The sequence below is a fragment of the Bombina bombina genome, chromosome 9 (genome assembly GCF_027579735.1).
Source record: "Bombina bombina isolate aBomBom1 chromosome 9, aBomBom1.pri, whole genome shotgun sequence".
NCBI lineage: Eukaryota > Metazoa > Chordata > Amphibia > Anura > Bombinatoridae > Bombina > Bombina bombina.
In genome coordinates this window covers 24,738,554-24,758,553 of record NC_069507.1, presented here as the reverse complement: position 1 = coordinate 24,758,553, position 20,000 = coordinate 24,738,554, and the positions used below count along the sequence as shown (strand labels likewise).

Here is a 20,000-nt window from a genome sequence, read left to right as displayed (position 1 = left end):
TTACTTCAAAGTCTAAGCTGCTTAACATTCCCTTCAAGGGACCTATGATCCAGGAGGGTCAATACATGACTACAGTGGATTTAAAGGATGCTTATCTTCACATTCCGATACACAAAGATCATCATCGGTTTCTCAGGTTTTCCTTCCTAGACAGGCATTACCAGTTTGTGGCTCTTCCCTTTGGGTTAGCTACAGCCCCAAGAATTTTTACGAAGGTTCTGGGGTCGCTTCTGGCGGTCCTAAGGCCGCGGGGCATAGCAGTGGCCCCTTATTTAGACAACATCCTGATTCAGGCGTCAAACTTCCAAATTGCCAAGTCTCATACGGACATAGTGTTGGCATTTCTGAGGTCGCATGGGTGGAAGGTGAACAAGGAAAAGAGTTCTCTATCCCCCCTCACAAGAGTTTCCTTCCTAGGGACTCTGATAGATTCTGTAGAAATTAAAATTTACCTAACGGAGTCCAGGTTATCAAAACTTCTAAATTCCTGCCGTGTTCTTTATTCCATTCCTCACCCTTCGGTGGCTCAGTGCATGGAAGTAATCGGCTTAATGGTAGCGGCAATGGACATAGTGCCGTTTGCACGCCTACATCTCAGACCGCTGAAACTCTGCATGCTCAGTCTACTAAATCTGGATCAAGAGACCAGGGATTCTCTTCTCTGGTGGCTATCTCGGGTCCATCTGTCCAAAGGTATGACCTTCGCAGGCCAGATTGGACAATTGTAACGACAGATGCCAGCCTTCTAGGTTGGGTGCAGTCTGGAACTCCCTGAAGGCTCAGGGATCGTGGACTCAGGAGGAGTCACTCCTTCCAATAAAATATTCTGGAACTGAGAGCGATATTCAATGCTCTTCAGACCTTGGCCTCAGTTAGCAACTCTGAGGTTCATCAGATTTCAGTCAGACAACATCACGACTCTGGCTTACATCAACCATCAAGGGGGAACAAGGAGTTCCCTAGTGATGTTAGAAGTCTCAAAGATAATTTGCTGGGGCAGAGATTCACTCTTGCCACCTATCCGCTATCCATATCCCAGGTGTAGAGAACTGTGGAGGCGGATGTTTGCACAATTGATTCATTGTTGGGGCAAACCAGAACTGGATCTCATGGCCGTCTCGCCAGAATGGCCAAGCTTTCCTTGTTTACGGATCCAGATCCAGGGATCCCAAGGCGACTCTGATAGATGCTCTAGCAGCGCCCTGGTCTTTCAAGCTGGCTTATGTGTTTCCACAGTTTCCTCTGCCTCCCTCGTCTGATTGCCAAGATCAAGCAGGAGAGAGCATCAGTGATCTTGATAGCGCCTGCGTGGCCCACGCAGGACCTGGTATGCAGATCTAGTGGACATGTCATACTTTCCACCTTGGACTCTGCCGTTAAGACAAGACCTTCTACTACAAGGTCCTTTCAATCATCCAAATCTAATTTCTTCTCTGAGACTGACTGCCTGGAGTTTGACGCTTTGATATTATCAAAGCGTGGCTTCTCGAGTCAGTCATTGATACCTTAATACAGGCACGAAAGCCTGTCACCAGGAAAATTTACCATAAGATATGGCGTAAATATCTTTATTGGTGTGATCCAAGGGTTTACTCATGGAGTAAGGTCAGGATTCCCAGGATATTATCCTTTCCCCAAGAAGGTTTGGAAAAAGGATTGTCAGCTAGTTCCTTAAAAGGGACAGATTTCTGCCCTGTCTATTCTTTTGCACAAGCGTCTGGCAGATGTTCCAGACGTTCAGGCATTTTGTCAGGCTTTAGTTAGAATCAAGCCTGTGTTTTAAACCTGTTGCTCCGCCATGGAGCTTAAATCTGGGTTCTAAGGTTCTTCAAGGAGTTCCGTTTGAACCTCTTCATTCCATAGATATCAAACTTTTATCTTGGAAAGTTCTGTTTTTGGTAGCTGTTTCCTCGGCTCGTAGAGTCTCCGAGTTATCTGCTTTACAATGTGATTCTCCTTATCTGATCTTCCATGTGGATAAGGTAGTCCTGCGTACCAAACCTGGGTTTTTACCTAAGGTGGTATCTAATAAGAATATCAATCAAGAGATTGTTGTTCCATCTTTGTGTCCTAATCCTTCAAAGAAGGAACGTCTATTACACAATCTGGACGTGGTTCGTGCTTTAAAGTTTTACTTACAAGCTACTAAAGATTTTTGTCAAACATCTGCTTTGTTGTCTACTCTGGACAGAGGAGAGGTCAAAAGGCTTCAGCAACCTCTCTTTCTTTTTGGCTAAGAAGCATAATCCGCTTAGCCTATGAGACTGCTGGCCAGCAGCCTCCAGAAAGGATTATAGCTCATTCTACTAGAGCTGTGGCTTCCACATGGGGCCTTTAAAAATGAGGCTTCTGTTGAACAGATTTGCAAGGCAGCGACTTTGGTCTTTCGCTTCATACTTTTTCAAAATTCTACAAGTTTGATACTTTTGCTTCTTCGGAGGCTATTTTTGGGAGAAAGGTCTTACAGGCAGTGTGCCTTCCGTTTAAGCGCGCTGCCTTGTCCCCTCCCTTCATCCGTGTACTTTAGCTTTGGTATTGGTATCCCACAAGTAATGGATGATTCGTGGACTGGATACACCTTACAAGAGAAAACATAATTTATGCTTACCTGATAAATGTATTTCTCCTTGTGGTGTATCCAGTCCACGGCCCCACCCTGTCATTTTAAGGCAGGGTATTTTTTAACTTTAAACTACAGTCACCACTGCACCCTATGGTTTTCTCCTTTTCTCTGCTTGTTTTTCGGTCGAATGACTGGAGTATGGCAGTTAGTGGAGAGCTATATAGACAGCTCTGCTGTGGGGTGTCCTCTTGCAACTTCCTGTTGGGAATGAGAAATATCCCACAAGTAATGGATGATCCTGGACTGGATACACCACAAGAGAAATAAATTTATCAGGTAAGCATAAATTCTGTTTTTTGTAATGCAATAAATTGAGCCTCATTCACAAGATGACCATGAAAAGCTACGTCCCTGCATCATATTACAAACTCATGTAGCATTTACACCTTACAGTCACAAGGTCTGTGACAGAGATACATGTGCGCAAATACAGAGATTATAGTAAAGGATTTTACATTTCTTTCATGTAATTAGCAAGAGTCCATGAGCTAGTGACGTATGGGATATACATTCCTACCATGAGGGGCAAATTTCCCAAACCTCAAATGCCTATAAATACACCCCTCACCACACCCACAAATCAGTTTTAGCAAACTTTGCCTCCTATGGAGGTGGTGAAGTAAGTTTGTGCTAGATTCTACGTTGATATACGCTCCGCAGCAGGTGGGAGCCCGGTTTTCCTCTCAGCGTGCAGTGAATGTCAGAGGGATGTGAGGAGAGTATTGCCTATTTGAATTCAATGATCTCCTTCTACGGGGTCTATGTTCTCCAACATAGGTGTGTCCGGTCCACGGCGTCATCCTTACTTGTGGGATATTCTCTTCCCCAACAGGAAATGGCAAAGAGCCCAGCAAAGCTGGGTCACATGATCCCTCCTAGGCTCCGCCTACCCCAGTCATTCTCTTTGCCGTTGTACAGGGCAACATCTCCACGGAGATGGCTTAGAGTTTTTTAGTGTTTAACTGTAGTTTTTATTATTCAATCAAGAGTTTGTTATTTTGAAATAGTGCTGGTATGTACTATTTACTCAGAAACAGAAAAGAGATGAAGATTTCTGTTTGTATGAGGAAAATGAATTTTAGCAACCGTCACTAAAATCCATGGCTGTTCCACACAGGACTGTTGAGAGCTAATTAACTTCAGTTGGGGGAACAGTGAGCAGTCTCTTGCTGCTTGAGGTATGACACATTCTAACAAGACGATGTAATGCTGGAAGCTGTCATTTTCCCTCTGGGATCCGGTAAGCCATGTTTATTACGATTGTAAATAAGGGCTTCAAAAAGGGCTTATTAAGACTGTAGACTTTTTTTGGGCTAAATCGATTGATTATTAACACATATTTAGCCTTGAGGAATCATTTTAATCTGGGTATTTTGATATAATAATATCGGCAGGCACTGTTTTAGACACCTTATTCTTTAGGGGGCTTTCCCAAAGCATAGGCAGAGCCCTCATTTTCTCGCGCCGTGTTGCGCACTTGTTTTGAGAGGCATGGCATGCAGTCGCATGTGAGAGGAGCTCTGATACTTAGAAAAGACTTTCTGAAGGCTTCATTTGGTATCGTATTCCCCTTGGGGGCTTGGTTGGGTCTCAGCAAAGCAGATACCAGGGACTGTAAAGGGGTTAAAGTTCAAAACGGCTCCGGTTCCGTTATTTTAAAGGGTTAAAGCTTCCAAATTTGGTGTGCAATACTTTTAAGGCTTTAAGACACTGTGGTGAAAATTTGGTGAATTTTGAACAATTCCTTCATGTTTTTTCGCATTTGCAGTAATAAAGTGTGTTCAGTTTAAATTTAAAGTGACAGTAACGGTTTTATTTAAAACGTTTTTTGTACTTGTTATCAAGTTTTATGCCTGTTTAACATGTCTGAACTACCAGATAGACTGTGTTCTGAATGTGGGGAAGCCAGAATTCCTATTCATTTAAATAAATGTGATTTATGTGACAATGACAATGATGCCCAAGATGATTCCTCAAGTGAGGGGAGTAAGCATGGTACTGCATCATTCCCTCCTTCGTCTACACGAGTCTTGCCCACCTCAGGAGGCCCCTAGTACATCTAGACGCGCCAATACTCTTACTATGCAACAATTAACGGCTGTAATGGATAATTCTGTCAAAAACATTTTAGCCAAAATGAACACTAATCAGCGTAAGCGCGACTGCTCTGTTTTAGATACTGAAGAGCATGACGACGCTGATATTAATATTTCTGAAGGGCCCCTAACTCAGTCTGATGGGGCCAGGGAGGTTTTGTCTGAGGGAGAAATTACTGATTCAGGGAACATTTCTCAACAAGCTGAACCTGATGTGATTGCATTTAAATTTAAGTTGGAACACTCTCCGCATTCTGCTTAAGGAGGTATTATCCACTCTGGATGATTGTGACAAGTTGGTCATCCCAGAGAAACTATGTAAAATGGACAAGTTCCCTAGAGGTGCCGGGGCTCCCATAAGCTTTTCCTATACCCAAGCGGGGTGGCGGACATTGTTAATAAAGAATGGGAAAGGCCCGGTATTCCTTTCGTCCCTCCCCCCCATATTTAAAAAATTGTTCCTATGGTCGACCCCAGAAAGGACTTATGGCAGACAGTCCCCAAGGTCGAGGGAGCGGTTTCCACTTTAAACAAACGCACCACTATACCCATAGAGATAGTTGTGCTTTCAAAGATCCTATGGATAAAAAATTAGAAGGTTTGCTTAAAAAGATGTTTGTTCAGCAGGGTTACCTTCTACAACCAATTTCATGCATTGTCCCTGTCGCTACAAGCCGCATGTTTCTGGTTCGATGAGCTGATAAAGGCGGTCGACAGTGATTCTCCTCCTTATGAGGAGATTATGGACAGAATCAATGCTCTCAAATTGGCTAATTCTTTCACCCTAGACGCCACTTTGCAATTGGCTAGGTTAGCGGCTAAGAATTCTGGGTTTGCTATTGTGGCGCGCAGAGCGCTTTGGTTGAAATCTTGGTCGGCTGATGCGTCTTCCAAGAACAAGCTACTTAACATTCCTTTCAAGGGGAAAACGCTGTTTGGCCCTGACTTGAAAGAGATTATCTCGGATATCACTGGGGGTAAGGGCCACGCCCTTCCTCAGATCGGCCTTTCAAGGCAAAAAATAAAACCTAATTTTCGTCCCTTTCGTAGAAACGGACCAGCCCAAAGTGCTAAGTCCTCTAACAAGAGGGTAATACTTCTCAAGCCAAGCCAGCTTGGAGACCAATGCAAGGCTGGAACAAGGGAAAGCAGGCCAAGAAACCTGCCACTGCTACCAAGACAGCATGAAATGTTGGCCCCCGATCCGGGACCGGGATCTGGTGGGGGGCAGACTCTCTCTCTCTTCGCTCAGGCTTGGGCAAGAGATGTTCTGGATCCTTGGGCGCTAGAAATAGTCTCCCAAGGTTATCTTCCTGGAATTCAAGGGACTTCCCCCAAGGGGGAGGTTCCACAGGTCTCAGTTGTCTTCAGACCACATAAAAAGACAGGCAATTCTTACATTGTGTAGAAGACCTGTTAAAAATGGGAGTGATTCATCCCGTTCCATGAAGAGAACCAGGGATGGGGTTCTACTCCAATCTGTTTATAGTTCCCAAAAAAGAGGGAACGTTCAGACCAATCTTAGATCTCAAGATCTTAAACAAGTTTCACAAGGTTCCATCGTTCAAGATGGAAACCATTCGAACTATTCTTCCTTCCATCCAGGAAGGTCAATTCATGACCACGGTGGATTTAAAGGATGCGTATCTACATATTCCCTATCCACAAGGAACATCATCGTTCCTGAGGTTCGCATTCCTGGACAAACATTACCAGTTCGTGGCGCTTCCTTTCGGATTAGCCACTGCTCCAAGGATTTTCACAAAGGTACTAGGGTCCCTTCTAGCTGTGCTAGACCAAGGGGGCATTGCTGTAGTACCTTACTTGGACGACATTCTGATTCAAGCGTCGTCCCTTCCTCAAGCAAAGGCTCACACGGACATTGTCCTGGCCTTTCTCAGATCCACGGATGGAAAGTGAACGTGGAAAAGAGTTCTCTATCTCCGTCAACAAGGGTTCCCTTCTTGGGAACAATAATAGACTCCTTAGAAATGAGGATTTTTCTGACAGAGGCCAGAAAAACAAAACTTCTAGACTCTTGTCGGATACTTCCATTCCGTTCCTCTTCCTTCCATAGCTCAGTGCATGGAAGTGATCGGGTTGATGGTAGCGGCAATGGACATACTTCCTTTGCACGCATTCATCTAAGACCATTACAACTGTGCATGCTCAGTCCGTGGAATGGGGACTATACAGACTTGTCTCCGAAGATACAAGTAAATCAGAGGACCAGAGACTCACTCCGTGGTGGCTGTCCCTGGACAACCTGTCACGAGGGATGACATTCCGCAGACCAGAGTGGGGTCATTGTCTACGACCGACGCCAGTCTGATGGGCTGGGGGCTCGGTTCAGGGGATCCCTGAAAGCTCAGGGTCTTTGGTCTCGGGAAGAATCTCTTCTACCGATAAATATTCTGAACTGAGAGCGATATTCAATGCTTCTCAAGGCTTGGCCTCATCTAGCGAGGGCCAAGTTCATACGGTTTCAATCAGACAACATGACAACTGTTTGCGTACATCAACCATCAGGGGGGGAACAAGGAGTTCCCTGGCGATGGAAGAAGTGACCAAAATCATTCTATGGGCGGAGGTCTCACTCCTGCCACCTGTCTGCTATCCACATCCCAGGAGTGGAAAATTGGGAAGCGGATTTTCTGAGTCGTCAGACATTGCATCCGGGGAGTGGGAACTCCATCCGGAAATCTTTGCCCAAGTCACTCAGCTGTGGGGCATTCCAGACATGGATCTGATGGCCTCTCGTCAGAACTTCAAAGTTCCTTGCTACGGGTCCAGATCCAGGGATCCCAAGGCGGCTCTAGTGGATGCGACTAGTTTGCACCTTGGACCTTCAAACTAGCTTATGTGTTCCCGCCGTTTCCTCTCATTCCCGCAGGCTGGTAGCCAGGATCAATCAGGAGAGGGCGTCGGTGATCTTGATAGCTCCTGCGTGGCCACGCAGGACTTGGTACGCAGATCTGGTGAATATGTCATCGGCTCCTCCTTGGAAGCTACCTTTGAGACGAGACCCTTCTGTTCAGGGTCCGTTCGAACATCCGAATCTGGTTTCACTCCAGCTGACTGCTTGGAGATTGAACGCTTGATCTTATCGAAGCGAGGATTCTCAGATTCTGTTATCGATACTCTTGTTCAGGCCAGAAAGCCCTGTAACTAGAAAAGATTTACCACAAAATTTGGAAAAAATATATCTGTTGGTGGTGAATCTAAAGGATTCCCTTGGGACAAGGTTAAGATTCCTAGGATTCTATCCTTCCTTCAAAGAAGATTGGAAAAAGGATTATCTGCAAGTTCCCTGAAGGGACAGATTTCTGCCTTGTCTGTGTTCTTCACAAAAAGCTGGCCGCTGTGCCAGATGTTCAAGCCTTTGTTCAGGCTCTGGTTGAATTAAGCCTGTTACAAACCTTTGACTCCTCCTTGGAGTCTCAATTTAGTTCTTTCAGGTTCTTCAGGGGGTTCCGTTTGAACCCTTGCATTCCGTTGATATTAAGTTATATCTTGGAAAGTTTTGTTTTTAGTTGCAATTTCTTCTGCTAGAAGAGTTTCAGAATTATCTGCTCTGCATGTGTCTCCTCCTTATCTGGTGTTCCATGCAGATAAGGTGGTTTTACGTACTAAACCTGGTTTTGGTCCTTCCAAAAGTTGTTTTCTAACAAAAACATTAACCAGGAGATTATCGGTACCTTCTCTGTGTCCGAAACCGTTTCAAAAAGAAGGAACGTTTGTTGCACAATTTGGATGTTTGTTCGCGCTCTAAGAATTCTATTTAGATGCTACAAAGGATTTTAGACAAACATCTTCCTTGTTTGTTGTTTATTCCGGTAAAAGGAGAGGTCAAAAAGCAACATTCTACCTCTCCTCTCTTTTTGGATTTAAAAGCATCATCAGATTGGCTTACGAGACAGGCCGGACGGCAGGCCTCCCGAAAGAATCACGGCTCATTCCACTAGGGCTGGTGGCTTCCACATGGGCCTTCAAGAACGAGGCTTCTGTTGATCAGATATGTAGGGCAGCGACTTGGTCTTCACTGCACACTTTTACCAAATTTTACGAAGTTTGATACTTTGCTTCTTCTGAGGCTATTTTTGGGGAGAGAAGGTTTTGCCAAGCCGTGGTGCCTTCCATTTAGGTGACCTGATTTGCTCCCGTCCCTTCATCCGTGTCCTAAAGCTTTGGTATTGGTTCCCACAAGTAAGGATGACGCCGTGGGACCGGACACACCTATGTTGGAGAAACAGAATTTGATGTTTACCTGATAAAATTAGCTTTCTCCAACGGTGTGTCCGGTCCACGGGCCCCGCCCATGGTTTTTTTAATCAGGGTCTGATAATTTATTTCTTTAACTACAGTCACCACGGTACCATATGGTTTCTCCTATGCAAATATTCCTCCTTAAACGTCGGTCGAATGACTGGGGTAGGCGGAGCCTAGGAGGGATCATGTGACCAGCTTTGCTGGGCTCTTTGCCATTTCCTGTTGGGGAAGAGAAGTATCCCACAAGTAAGGATGACGCCGGTGGACCGGACACACACGTTGGAGAAAGTAATTTATCAGGTAAACATAATTCTGTTTTCATAGGTTCTCTGTTATCGGTCGTAGAGATTCATCTCTTACCTCCCTTTTCAGATCGACAATATACTCTTATATATACCATTACCTCTACTGATTCTCGTTTCAGCACTGGTTTGGCTTTCTACTACATGTAGATGAGTGTCCTGGGGTAAGTAAGTCTTATTTTCTGTGACACTCTAAGCTATGGTTGGGCACTTTATATAAAAAGTTCTAAATATATGTGTTCAAACATTTATTTGCCTTGATTCAGGATGTTCAACGTTCCTTATTTCAGACAGTCAGTTTCATATTTGGGATAATGCATATGAATAAATCAATTTTTTTCTTACCTTAAAATTTGACTTTTTCCCTGTGGGCTGTTAGGCTTGCGGGGGCTGAAATTGCTTCATTTTATTGCGTCATTCTTGGCGCAGACTTTTTTGGCGCAAAAATTTTTTCTTTGTTTCCGGCGTCATACGTGTCGCCGGAAGTTGCGTCATTTTTTGACGTTTTTTTGCGCCAAAAGTGTCGGCGTTCCGGATGTGGCGTCATTTTTGGCGCCAAAAGCATTTAGGTGCCAAATAATGTGGGCGTCTTTTTTGGCGCTAAAAAATATGGGCGTCACTATTGTCTCCACATTATTTAAGTCTCTTTGTTTATTGCTTCTGGTTGCTAGAAGCTTGTTCACTGGCATTTTTTCCCATTCCTGAAACTGTCATTTAAGGAATTTGATCAATTTTGCTTTATATGTTGTTTTTTCTATTACATATTGCTAGATGTCCCAGATTGACCCTAAGTCAGAAGATACTTCTGGAAAATCGCTGCCTAGTGCTGGATCTACCAAAGTTAAGTGTATTTGCTGTAAACTTGTGGTATCTGTTCCTCCAGCTGTTGTTTGTAATGAATGTCATGACAAACTTGTTAATGCAGATAATATTTCCTTTAGTAATGTTACATTACCTGTTGTTGTTCCATCAACATCTAATACTCAGAGTGTTCCTGTTAACATAAGAGATTTTGTTTCTAAATCCATTAAGAAGGCTATGTCTGTTATTCCTCCTTCTAGTAAACGTAAAAGGTCTTTTAAAACTTCTCATTTTTCAGATGAATTTTTAAATGAACATCATCATTCTGATTCTGATAATGATTCCTCTGGTTCAGAGGATTCTGTTTCAGAGGTTGATGCTGATAAAACTTCATATTTATTCAGAATGGAATTTATTCGTTCTTTACTTAAAGAAGTCTTAATAGCATTAGAAATAGAGGATTCTGGTCCTCTTGATACTAAATCTAAACGTTTAAATAAGGTTTTTAAATCTCCTGTAGTTATTCCAGAAGTTTTTCCTGTCCCTGATGCTATTTCTGAAGTAATCTCCAGGGAATGGAATAATTTGGGTAATTCATTTACTCCTTCTAAACGTTTAAAGCAATTATATCCTGTGCCATCTGACAGGTTAGAGTTTTGGGACAAAATCCCTAAGGTTGATGGGGCTATCTCTACTCTTGCTAAACGTACTACTATTCCTACGGCAGATGGTACTTCCTTTAAGGATCCTTTAGATAGGAAAATTGAATCCTTTCTAAGAAAAGCTTACTTATGTTCAGGTAATCTTCTTAGACCTGCTATATCTTTAGCGGATGTTGCTGCAGCTTCAACTTTTTGGTTAGAAGCTTTAGCGCAACAAGTAACAGATCATAATTCTCATAGCATTGTTAATCTTCTTCAACATGCTAATAACTTTATTTGTGATGCCATCTTTGATATCATTAGGGTTGATGTCAGGTATATGTCTCTAGCCATTTTAGCTAGAAGAGCTTTATGGCTTAAAACTTGGAATGCTGATATGTCTTCTAAGTCAACTTTGCTTTCCCTTTCTTTCCAGGGTAATAAATTATTTGGTTCACAGTTGGATTCTATTATCTCAACTGTTACTGGAGGGAAAGGAACTTTTTTACCACAGGATAAAAAATCTAAAGGTAAATTTAGGTCTAATAATCGTTTTCGTTCCTTTCGTCACAATAAGGAACAAAAGCCTGATCCTTCACCCACAGGAGCGGTATCAGTTTGGAAACCATCTCCAGTCTGGAATAAATCCAAGCCTTTTAGAAAACCAAAGCCAGCTCCAAAGTCCACATGAAGGTGCGGCCCTCATTCCAGCCCAGCTGGTAGGGGGCAGATTACGATTTTTCAAAGAAATTTGGATCAATTCAATTCACAATCTTTGGATTCAGAACATTGTTTCAGAAGGGTACAGAATTGGCTTCAAGATAAGGCCTCCTGCAAAAAGATTTTTTCTCTCCCGTGTCCCAGTAAATCCAGCGAAGGCTCAAGCATTTCTGAAATGTGTTTCAGATCTAGAGTTGGCTGGAGTAATTATGCCAGTTCCAGTTCTGGAACAGGGATTGGGGTTTTATTCAAATCTCTTCATTGTACCAAAGAAGGAGAATTCCTTCAGACCAGTTCTGGATTTAAAAATATTGAATAGTTATGTAAGGATACCAACATTCAAAATGGTAACTATAAGGACTATCCTGCCTTTTTGTTCAGCAAGGGCATTATATGTCCACAATAGATTTACAGGATGCATATCTGCATATTCCGATTCATCCAGATCACTTTCAGTTTCTGAGATTCTCCCTTTTTAGGTTTCCAGATAGATTCAGTGTCCATGACTCTGTCACTAACGGACAAGAGACGTTTAAAATTGATTTCAGCTTGTCGAAACCTTCAGTCTCAATCATTCTCTTCGGTAGCCTTATGCATGGAAATTCTAGGTCTTATGACTGCTGCATCGGACGCGATCCCCTTTGCTCGTTTTCACATGCGACCTCTTCAGCTCTGTATGCTGAACCAGTGGTGCAGGGATTACACAAAGATATCTCAATTGATATCTTTAAAACCGATTGTACGACACTCTCTGACGTGGTGGACAGATCACCATTGTTTAGTTCAGGGGGCTTCTTTTGTTCTTCCGACCTGGACTGTGATTTCAACAGATGCAAGTCTGACAGGTTGGGGAGCTGTTTGGTGGTCTCTGACAGCACAAGGGGTTTGGGAATCTCAGGAGGTGAGATTACCAATCAATATTTTGGAACTCCGTGCAATTTTCAGAGCTCTTCAGTCATGGCCTCTTCTAAAGAGAGAATCGTTCATTTGTTTTCAGACAGACAATGTCACAACTGTGGCATATATCAATCATCAAGGAGGGACTCAGTCCTCTGGCTATGAAAGAAGTATCTCGAATACTGGTATGGGCGGAATCAAGCTCCTGTCTAATTTCTGCGGTTCATATCCCAGGTATAGACAATTGGGAAGCGGATTATCTCAGTCGCCAAACGTTACATCCGGGCGAATGGTCTCTTCACCCAGAGGTATTTCTTCAGATTCAAATGTTCAAATGTGGGGACTTCCAGAAATAGATCTGATGGCTTCTCATCTAAACAAGAAACTTCCCAGGTATCTGTCCAGATCCAGGGATCCTCAGGCGGAAGCAGTGGATGCATTGTCATTTCCTTGGAAGTATCATCCTGCCTATATCTTTCCGCCTCTAGTTCTTCTTCCAAGAGTAATCTCCAAGATTCTGAAGGAATGCTCGTTTGTTCTGCTGGTGGCTCCAGCATGGCCTCACAGGTTTTGGTATGCGGATCTTGTCCGGATGGCTTCTTGCCAACCGTGGACTCTTCCGTTAAGACCAGACCTTCTGTCACAAGGTCCTTTTTTCCATCAGGATCTCAAATCCTTAAATTTGAAGGTATGGAGATTGAACGCTTGATTCTTAGTCAAAGAGGTTTCTCTGACTTTGTGATTAATACTATGTTACAGGCTCGTAAATCTGTATCTAGGAAGATATATTATCGAGTCTGGAAGACTTACATTTCTTGGTGTCTTTCTCATCATTTTTCCTGGCATTCTTTTAGAATTCCGAGAATTTTACAGTTTCTTCAGGATGGTTTGGATAAAGGTTTGTCTGCAAGTTCCTTGAAAGGACAAATCTCTGCTCTTTCTGTTCTTTTTCACAGAAAGATTGCTAATCTTCCTGATATTCATTGTTTTGTACAAGCTTTGGTTCGTATAAAACCTGTTATTAAGTCAATTTCTCCTCCTTGGAGTTTGAATTTGGTTCTGGGGGCTCTTCAAGCTCCTCGGTTTGAACCTATGCATTCACTGGACATTAAATTACTTTCTTGGAAAGTTTTGTTTCTTTTGGCCATCTCTTCTGCCAGAAGAGTTTCTGAATTATCTGCTCTTTCTTGTGAGTCTCCTTTTCTGATTTTTCATCAGGATAAGGCGGTGTTGCGAACTTTTTTCAAATTTTTACCTAAGGTTGTGAATTCTAACAACATTAGTAGAGAAATTGTGGTTCCTTCATTGTGTCCTAATCCTAAGAATTCTAAGGAGAGATCATTGCATTCTTTGGATGTAGTTAGAGCTTTGAAATATTATGTTGAAGCTACTAAGAATTTCCGAAAGACTTCTAGTCTATTTGTTATCTTTTCCGGTTCTAGGAAAGGTCAGAAGGCCTCTGCCATTTCTTTGGCATCTTGGTTGAAATCTTTTATTCATCATGCTTATGTCGAGTCGGGTAAAACTCCGCCTCAACGGATTACAGCTCATTCTACTAGGTCAGTTTCTACTTCCTGGGCGTTTAGGAATGAAGCTTCTGTTGATCAGATTTGCAAAGCAGCAACTTGGTCTTCTTTGCATACTTTTACTAAATTCTACCATTTTGATGTGTTTTCTTCTTCTGAAGCAGTTTTTGGTAGAAAAGTACTTCAGGCAGCTGTTTCAGTTTGATTCTTCTGCTTATAATTTCAGTTTTTTTCATTATAAGATTTAAACTTTATTTTGGGTGTGGATTATTTTCAGCGGAATTGGCTGTCTTTATTTTATCCCTCCCTCTCTAGTGACTCTTGCGTGGAAGATCCACATCTTGGGTAGTCATTATCCCATACGTCACTAGCTCATGGACTCTTGCTAATTACATGAAAGAAAACATAATTTATGTAAGAACTTACCTGATAAATTCATTTCTTTCATATTAGCAAGAGTCCATGAGGCCCACCCTTTTTGTGGTGGTTATGATATTTTTTTGTATAAAGCACAATTATTCCAATTCCTTATTTTTTTTATGCTTTCGCACTTTTGTCTTATCACCCCACCTCTTGGCTATGCGTTAAACTGATTTGTGGGTGTGGTGAGGGGTGTATTTATAGGCATTATGAGGTTTGGGAAACTTTGCCCCTCCTGGTAGGAATGTATATCCCATACGTCACTAGCTCATGGACTCTTGCTAATATGAAAGAAATGAATTTATCAGGTAAGTTCTTACATAAATTATGTTTTTTTTAGAGCTTGTATGAAAATAGTTTCTAAACGAATCTGCTCCAGATAAAGCGACATAACTAAGCATGGTGTGTGTGGTTAGTAACAGGATTAGGCAGGGAGGTACAAACGTATGATTTATGCCAGGGCTCAACAAACCTAGAAGTTTACCACTGGCTACTAGCTTATTGGTCTCCATACATCTATACATACACAGATATCACTGTCTGGCTCCTAAATATTCTTATTGGCTACTCATTTTGAAACCACTGATTTACGCCATAACTACAGCATTATAGTAAGTTTGGTGCTGAGTTTTGTTTGCCACCAAGCAGACTTTACATAAATAAGCTGTAGAACGTCTGTCTCATGTTCTAGCTACATATTGTATCTTTGTGTCAAACATGAATCCTGCGAGTTACAATACTGTGCTTTTTTAGTTCTTGCAGTTATGAGAATCTGATAATAGTGTCCCTTTTTATTTTGTAGGTAGATCACGCCAAGGTCCTGCACTACATTGGGGCGGGAGTTGCCTTCCCGACCAGCATGCTGTTTATATTCCTCCAGTCTATCCTGACTTACCGTATGGCGCGGGGTTATTGGTACTGCTGGACTGGACACATCCGCTGTGTTCTCACCCTCTTTGGTCTGGTTGTTTTGGTGCTCAGTATCCTTTTTTATATGTTGATTTTCTAATTATTTATTTAGTGTTGACATGGAAATTAACTTTGAAAGCTATTCGCATTGTAAGCTGTAATCTATACGTTTAAAGGGATCTTTTACTGTAATTTCCCCCCTTAGCTCGTATTCTCAATGACCCTTTACTGCTAGCGGCAGAATATAAATATATTGGAAACTTCTCCCTCTACATTTATTCTTCCGATGGAATAGCTGTTTTTGCTCAATTAAACAACCATCCATAATGAAAAAAGTCAGTACTTCAGTATTGGACGTTTATTTGTAGAGAGCGATGCAATAAGCAGGTCTAGCTCTTCCTTCAGACTTGGCCCCACTTAAAAGGGGATTGTTCTTGAAAAACAAATGTGTGGTTTCAATGTGCAAACCCAGGCAATGTCAATAAAAAAATAAACCTAATGAATTCCGCCTACATCTAAAACATCACAGCTGGTATAGCAAGTCGTTGGTATACAGCATGGTAAGGAGAAACTTACATTTAATAGTAAAATATCTGTGTAAGGTTCACAAAACATTAAAGGGACACTCAATTAAAATTAAACTTTCATAATTCAGAAAGAGCATGCCATTTTAAACAACTTTCCAATTTACTTCCATTAACAAAATGTGCAGTCTTTCTATATTTAAACTTTTTGAGTCACCAACTCCTACTGAGCATGTGCAAGAATAAGTGTGTATGCATTTGTGATTGGCTGATGGCTGTCACATGGTACAGGGGGAGTGGAAAAAGACATAACTTTTAAAATTGTCAGAAAAAAAATCTACTAAACATTTGAAGTTCAAACTAAGTGCTATTGTATTGTCTTGTTATCTTGCATTTGTTGATTATACACATATACTGTGTTGACTGGTCCTTTAACATACTATATCAATGGAATAGATAATGTGGGGCTGGTGCTTTATGCAATGAAAATGATTTTGGTTAAAATGACCTAAAATGTATAGGTGATGTTTCTGTTTATCCATCGTGAATTCGTTTATCGCTAGAATTCCTGTTTCAGTGTTTTCATAGCCTGAGCGCCTGGATTCTGCATTTTACTACTGTTTGAACTTTACAACTAGATGAGCTTAAGGAAATATTTAAACCACTTTCCTACTTAAATAAAACTGCAATATGTGGATTTGTTTTATCTCCTGGTAACAAACTACTGAATAGTCAGTTGTATAGTTATTCATTTCTTGCAGGCTACTGCCCAAGGTCATCATAATTCAATGCATCTTCTACAGTGTAGGGTTGTGAGTGTAGGTATGTGCTCTTGGTATTAACCCTTGGCTGTCAGTGAAGGATTTAAAGGTGAAATAAAATAGCTTTCCTCACCTGGTTATGGTACAGAAGTGCACGTGTGTCAGTTAATGGCTGATTTATAGAGCACCAGAAGCTGCCTTATAGAGATAGTAAACGGTTTGTAATATAGTCATAGTAAATCAACAGCAATATACTTTCATTATTTATTTTGCCCCCTTTTCTTGTAATATTGTTAAAAATGTGGATTTTCTAGTCATGTAAACCGACAGAGCACACTGCAGGATTTACAAGCCTAACCCTGTCACATATACAGTATATCCCTAATTTGCTGTGTATTATCTTATCATTCCTGCTTAATCCAAAGAATGGTGATTTTTTTTTTCTGGATTGGCTCCTCCAAATAATAAAAAAAGTGTTTGTTGACCAATGAAAAATTGTAAAATGCCCCCTATATATATGTTCCCAACTATCCATTTTACATACTTCACATGCTTTATATTTATTTTGTTATTTGAAGTAGTTATTTTTGCCAGTTGAAACTGCTACCTATATTGAAAATATGTATACTGCAGTACTAGTTATATAAAAGTTCTGAAAACAAGAGTAAGTAGGGGAAATCAACCTTCAAGTGGAGTGGGGATATTGTTTCTTCACTATTTCCAAGAGTCTGTTTTTCACTCACATAAAACAAAAATCTACTGTATATTTCCTTAACCCTTTGTTCTCAGGTGGTGTTTTCTTCATCCAGGAGGGATTTGTATTGCAGCACATGGCTGCGCTTTGCGAATGGACATTTATAATCAACGTTCTCATCTTTTATGGGACTTTTGCCTTTGAATTTGGGGCAATCTCAACTGATACGTTTCTTGTGCTCCTCAAAGCGAGCAGAGCGCCAAAGAGTTACAAAGCTGGAACTAGCACACCGAGCACACCTCATGCCCACAGCACCTCTGAAAATATGGCAATGATTTAACCAAACCAGAGATTTCACAGACTTAATGTGCAAATCCTGAGCCTTAATGGACACACAGAATGTGAGAACATTTCACAGCACAATGACGCTAATCTGAAAGGGCTCCTCACATGACCAAAAATGATATATGTATATATAAAATATATATGAATGTTGGGGAAAATAAAGTTTGACATTCAAAAGTTGTTGACACAGTATAATGGTAAAGCTATTTTGTATATAGGGCATTAAAATATCAACTGCATAAAAATCTTATATTTTTGATAAATTGTATTCATGATTAAAGGGACATTGTACTGTACAATTTTCTTTGCTTTAAAGTGTTCCCAATGATCTGTTTTGCCTCTTGGAGTGCATCAAAGTGTTTATAAATATTTACTTTACCTTTATTTTGTCATTTAAAATTGCTGATTTTGTTAGTTGAAACCACCACCTCTACTGAAAATATTAATGTTTTATTATTCTCTATAAAAAAGCTATGAAAATTAGAGGCAGCAAATGGCAATCAAATTCACAGGTGGAGTTGGGAGATATAGGTAATAACATTTCCCTTTTCAATTGCTTTAAGTATTGACCATTGTGTAAATACTGAAATATAAGACAAGTAGGGAGAGACAGATGAGATTAGGAGGTTTACTATTTTTAAAGTGTCACCCCATTTAATTAGATGTATTTTTGAGAAAAATGGATTTAGACTTCAATCAGGCAAAAAAACAAACAAATGTACAGCTATTTCATATTTAAATATAAATACCAATTTTATACTCTGCAGGTGGTCAAACACGTTCTTGGGAACACATTAAGGGGAAAACGGTTTTACACTATGCTGTCCCTTTAAGAATGACCCACAAGCCAAACTCATTTATTTCAGACTTGCCTAAGTATTACTGAATACCAGATACAATTCTTTATCTGCACAGATTCTAGCACGTTAACCTCTTGTTCTCTGTAGACTGTTGTCTGGTAGCCAGTAGGTTAAAAGAGCACAGACATCCAGTTTTTCTAACATGCATTTACAATTATAGATTTTAAACTCACATTGCCATGAGAAACTAGTGATATGAAATCTAGTAAACTTATATTTTATGCTGTAGCAAAGGCAGCCTCAGCCTGACAGTTTACAAATGATTTTATTTGTCTTCAGCCAGTCCAGCAGCTATATTTGATGCTACTAATCCCTTCTATTAATAACATTTGTATCAGGCTTCATATTAATATTTTATAAATGTGCAAACAAATCCAATTTAAATGTATGGTAGAAAATATGGGCTTTCTTTTCTGTTTAATCCATGTTTAGCAGTAACGCTTAAGGCGGCGCTAAATGTATAAGCGTATTAAGCATTGCAATGAGTCGTGCATATAATTGTAGCAAAGGATACCAAGTGCAATACAACTGTGTATTTTAGAAGCTGTTTGGTCCTGAAAACCCTCAGCCACCCATTTGTTTTTATTGACGCACCAGGCGTGCACCCAATCACGTTGTGCCACCTGCCCCTATTGCCAATAAGCAGAGTACGCACTAGGTTCCGCTGTGGTGCTCGTTCTATAACAGCTGCTTTGTAAGACTTTTGATTGGCTGTGCCACCCAGTGTCTTTTTTTATTTTATTTTAAATAAGAGCATGGGAGAGAGGGACAGTGGGGGCAGTAAAATTGTACCTATGAGGCTCTGATATAGACATTGATAGGGAACTTTACACAATATATGCGCTGCTCTGTGCAATGCTTAAAATGTTTTAAAAAGACGCATCTGATTCTCTAATCACCTTTGAGGCCTTAATCTAGAGCACTGGGTGTTTTTGTAGTTTGATCTTGGTATAATGAGAAAAGGATAACATTGTCACATGTCCCTTAATGAGACTCAATAGAAATGACACGTGCACTATGAAGTGTCCTTGCCCTGGCTCACCAGTGCCTTATTATGGTGCCTAACACAACATAGGATCGTCCAAGCACCAAATTTTTGCCTTTAATTTGGGTTTCATTTTTCAGCAAAGTTTTTACATTTTCATTTTATTTTAATTTGGAGTTTAACCCTTGATGGCAAAGCACTGCAGGGTTATCTGACGTTACAGATACAAGAGAGTTTTATTGCATGTTCGTGTCCTTTCCGAATGCACCTACTTGTCAGCCTTGTTAAGACACGTCCTTGTCAAACAATACAGCTGTGAGCCAATGAGCATGAATACTGCAGATATGAGCTACGCGCTGTGTGCATTTTCTGCTACTTTGCAAATACAGGCTTATAAGTGTTAGACTTTTTTTTTCCAACTTATTTTAAAGGTACATGAAAGTAAAACACAACGCCAAACCATTCTGCATAGTTCAAACTGTATTTAAAAAAATACACATGGTTAGTTTGTGTATTATAATAATTTAAAGGTACCTCTCTTTTTCAAGGGGCATTAAATGCCAGATACATTTTATGTACCTCTTTTTTTTTTATCATGGGTGCTGCCATTTTGGAACTTAGGTTTCA

General features: G+C 40.8%; 1 protein-coding gene across 2 annotated transcripts in view; it reads left to right on the top strand.

Annotated features, from left to right (window-relative positions):
* The window catches only part of LOC128639797 (transmembrane protein 150A), a 250,381-nt gene that overhangs the window by 229,314 nt on the left and 1,067 nt on the right, over positions 1 to 20,000 (top strand). For both annotated transcript variants that reach the window (XM_053691954.1, XM_053691956.1), the window contains exons 6-7: positions 15,098 to 15,275; positions 17,279 to 20,000. The exon at positions 17,279 to 20,000 is cut by the window's right edge and continues 1,067 nt beyond it. In XM_053691954.1, the coding sequence (XP_053547929.1) occupies positions 15,098 to 15,275; positions 17,279 to 17,523 (423 nt within the window). In that variant the 3' untranslated portion in view covers positions 17,524 to 20,000. The remainder of the gene's footprint in view (positions 1 to 15,097; positions 15,276 to 17,278) is intronic.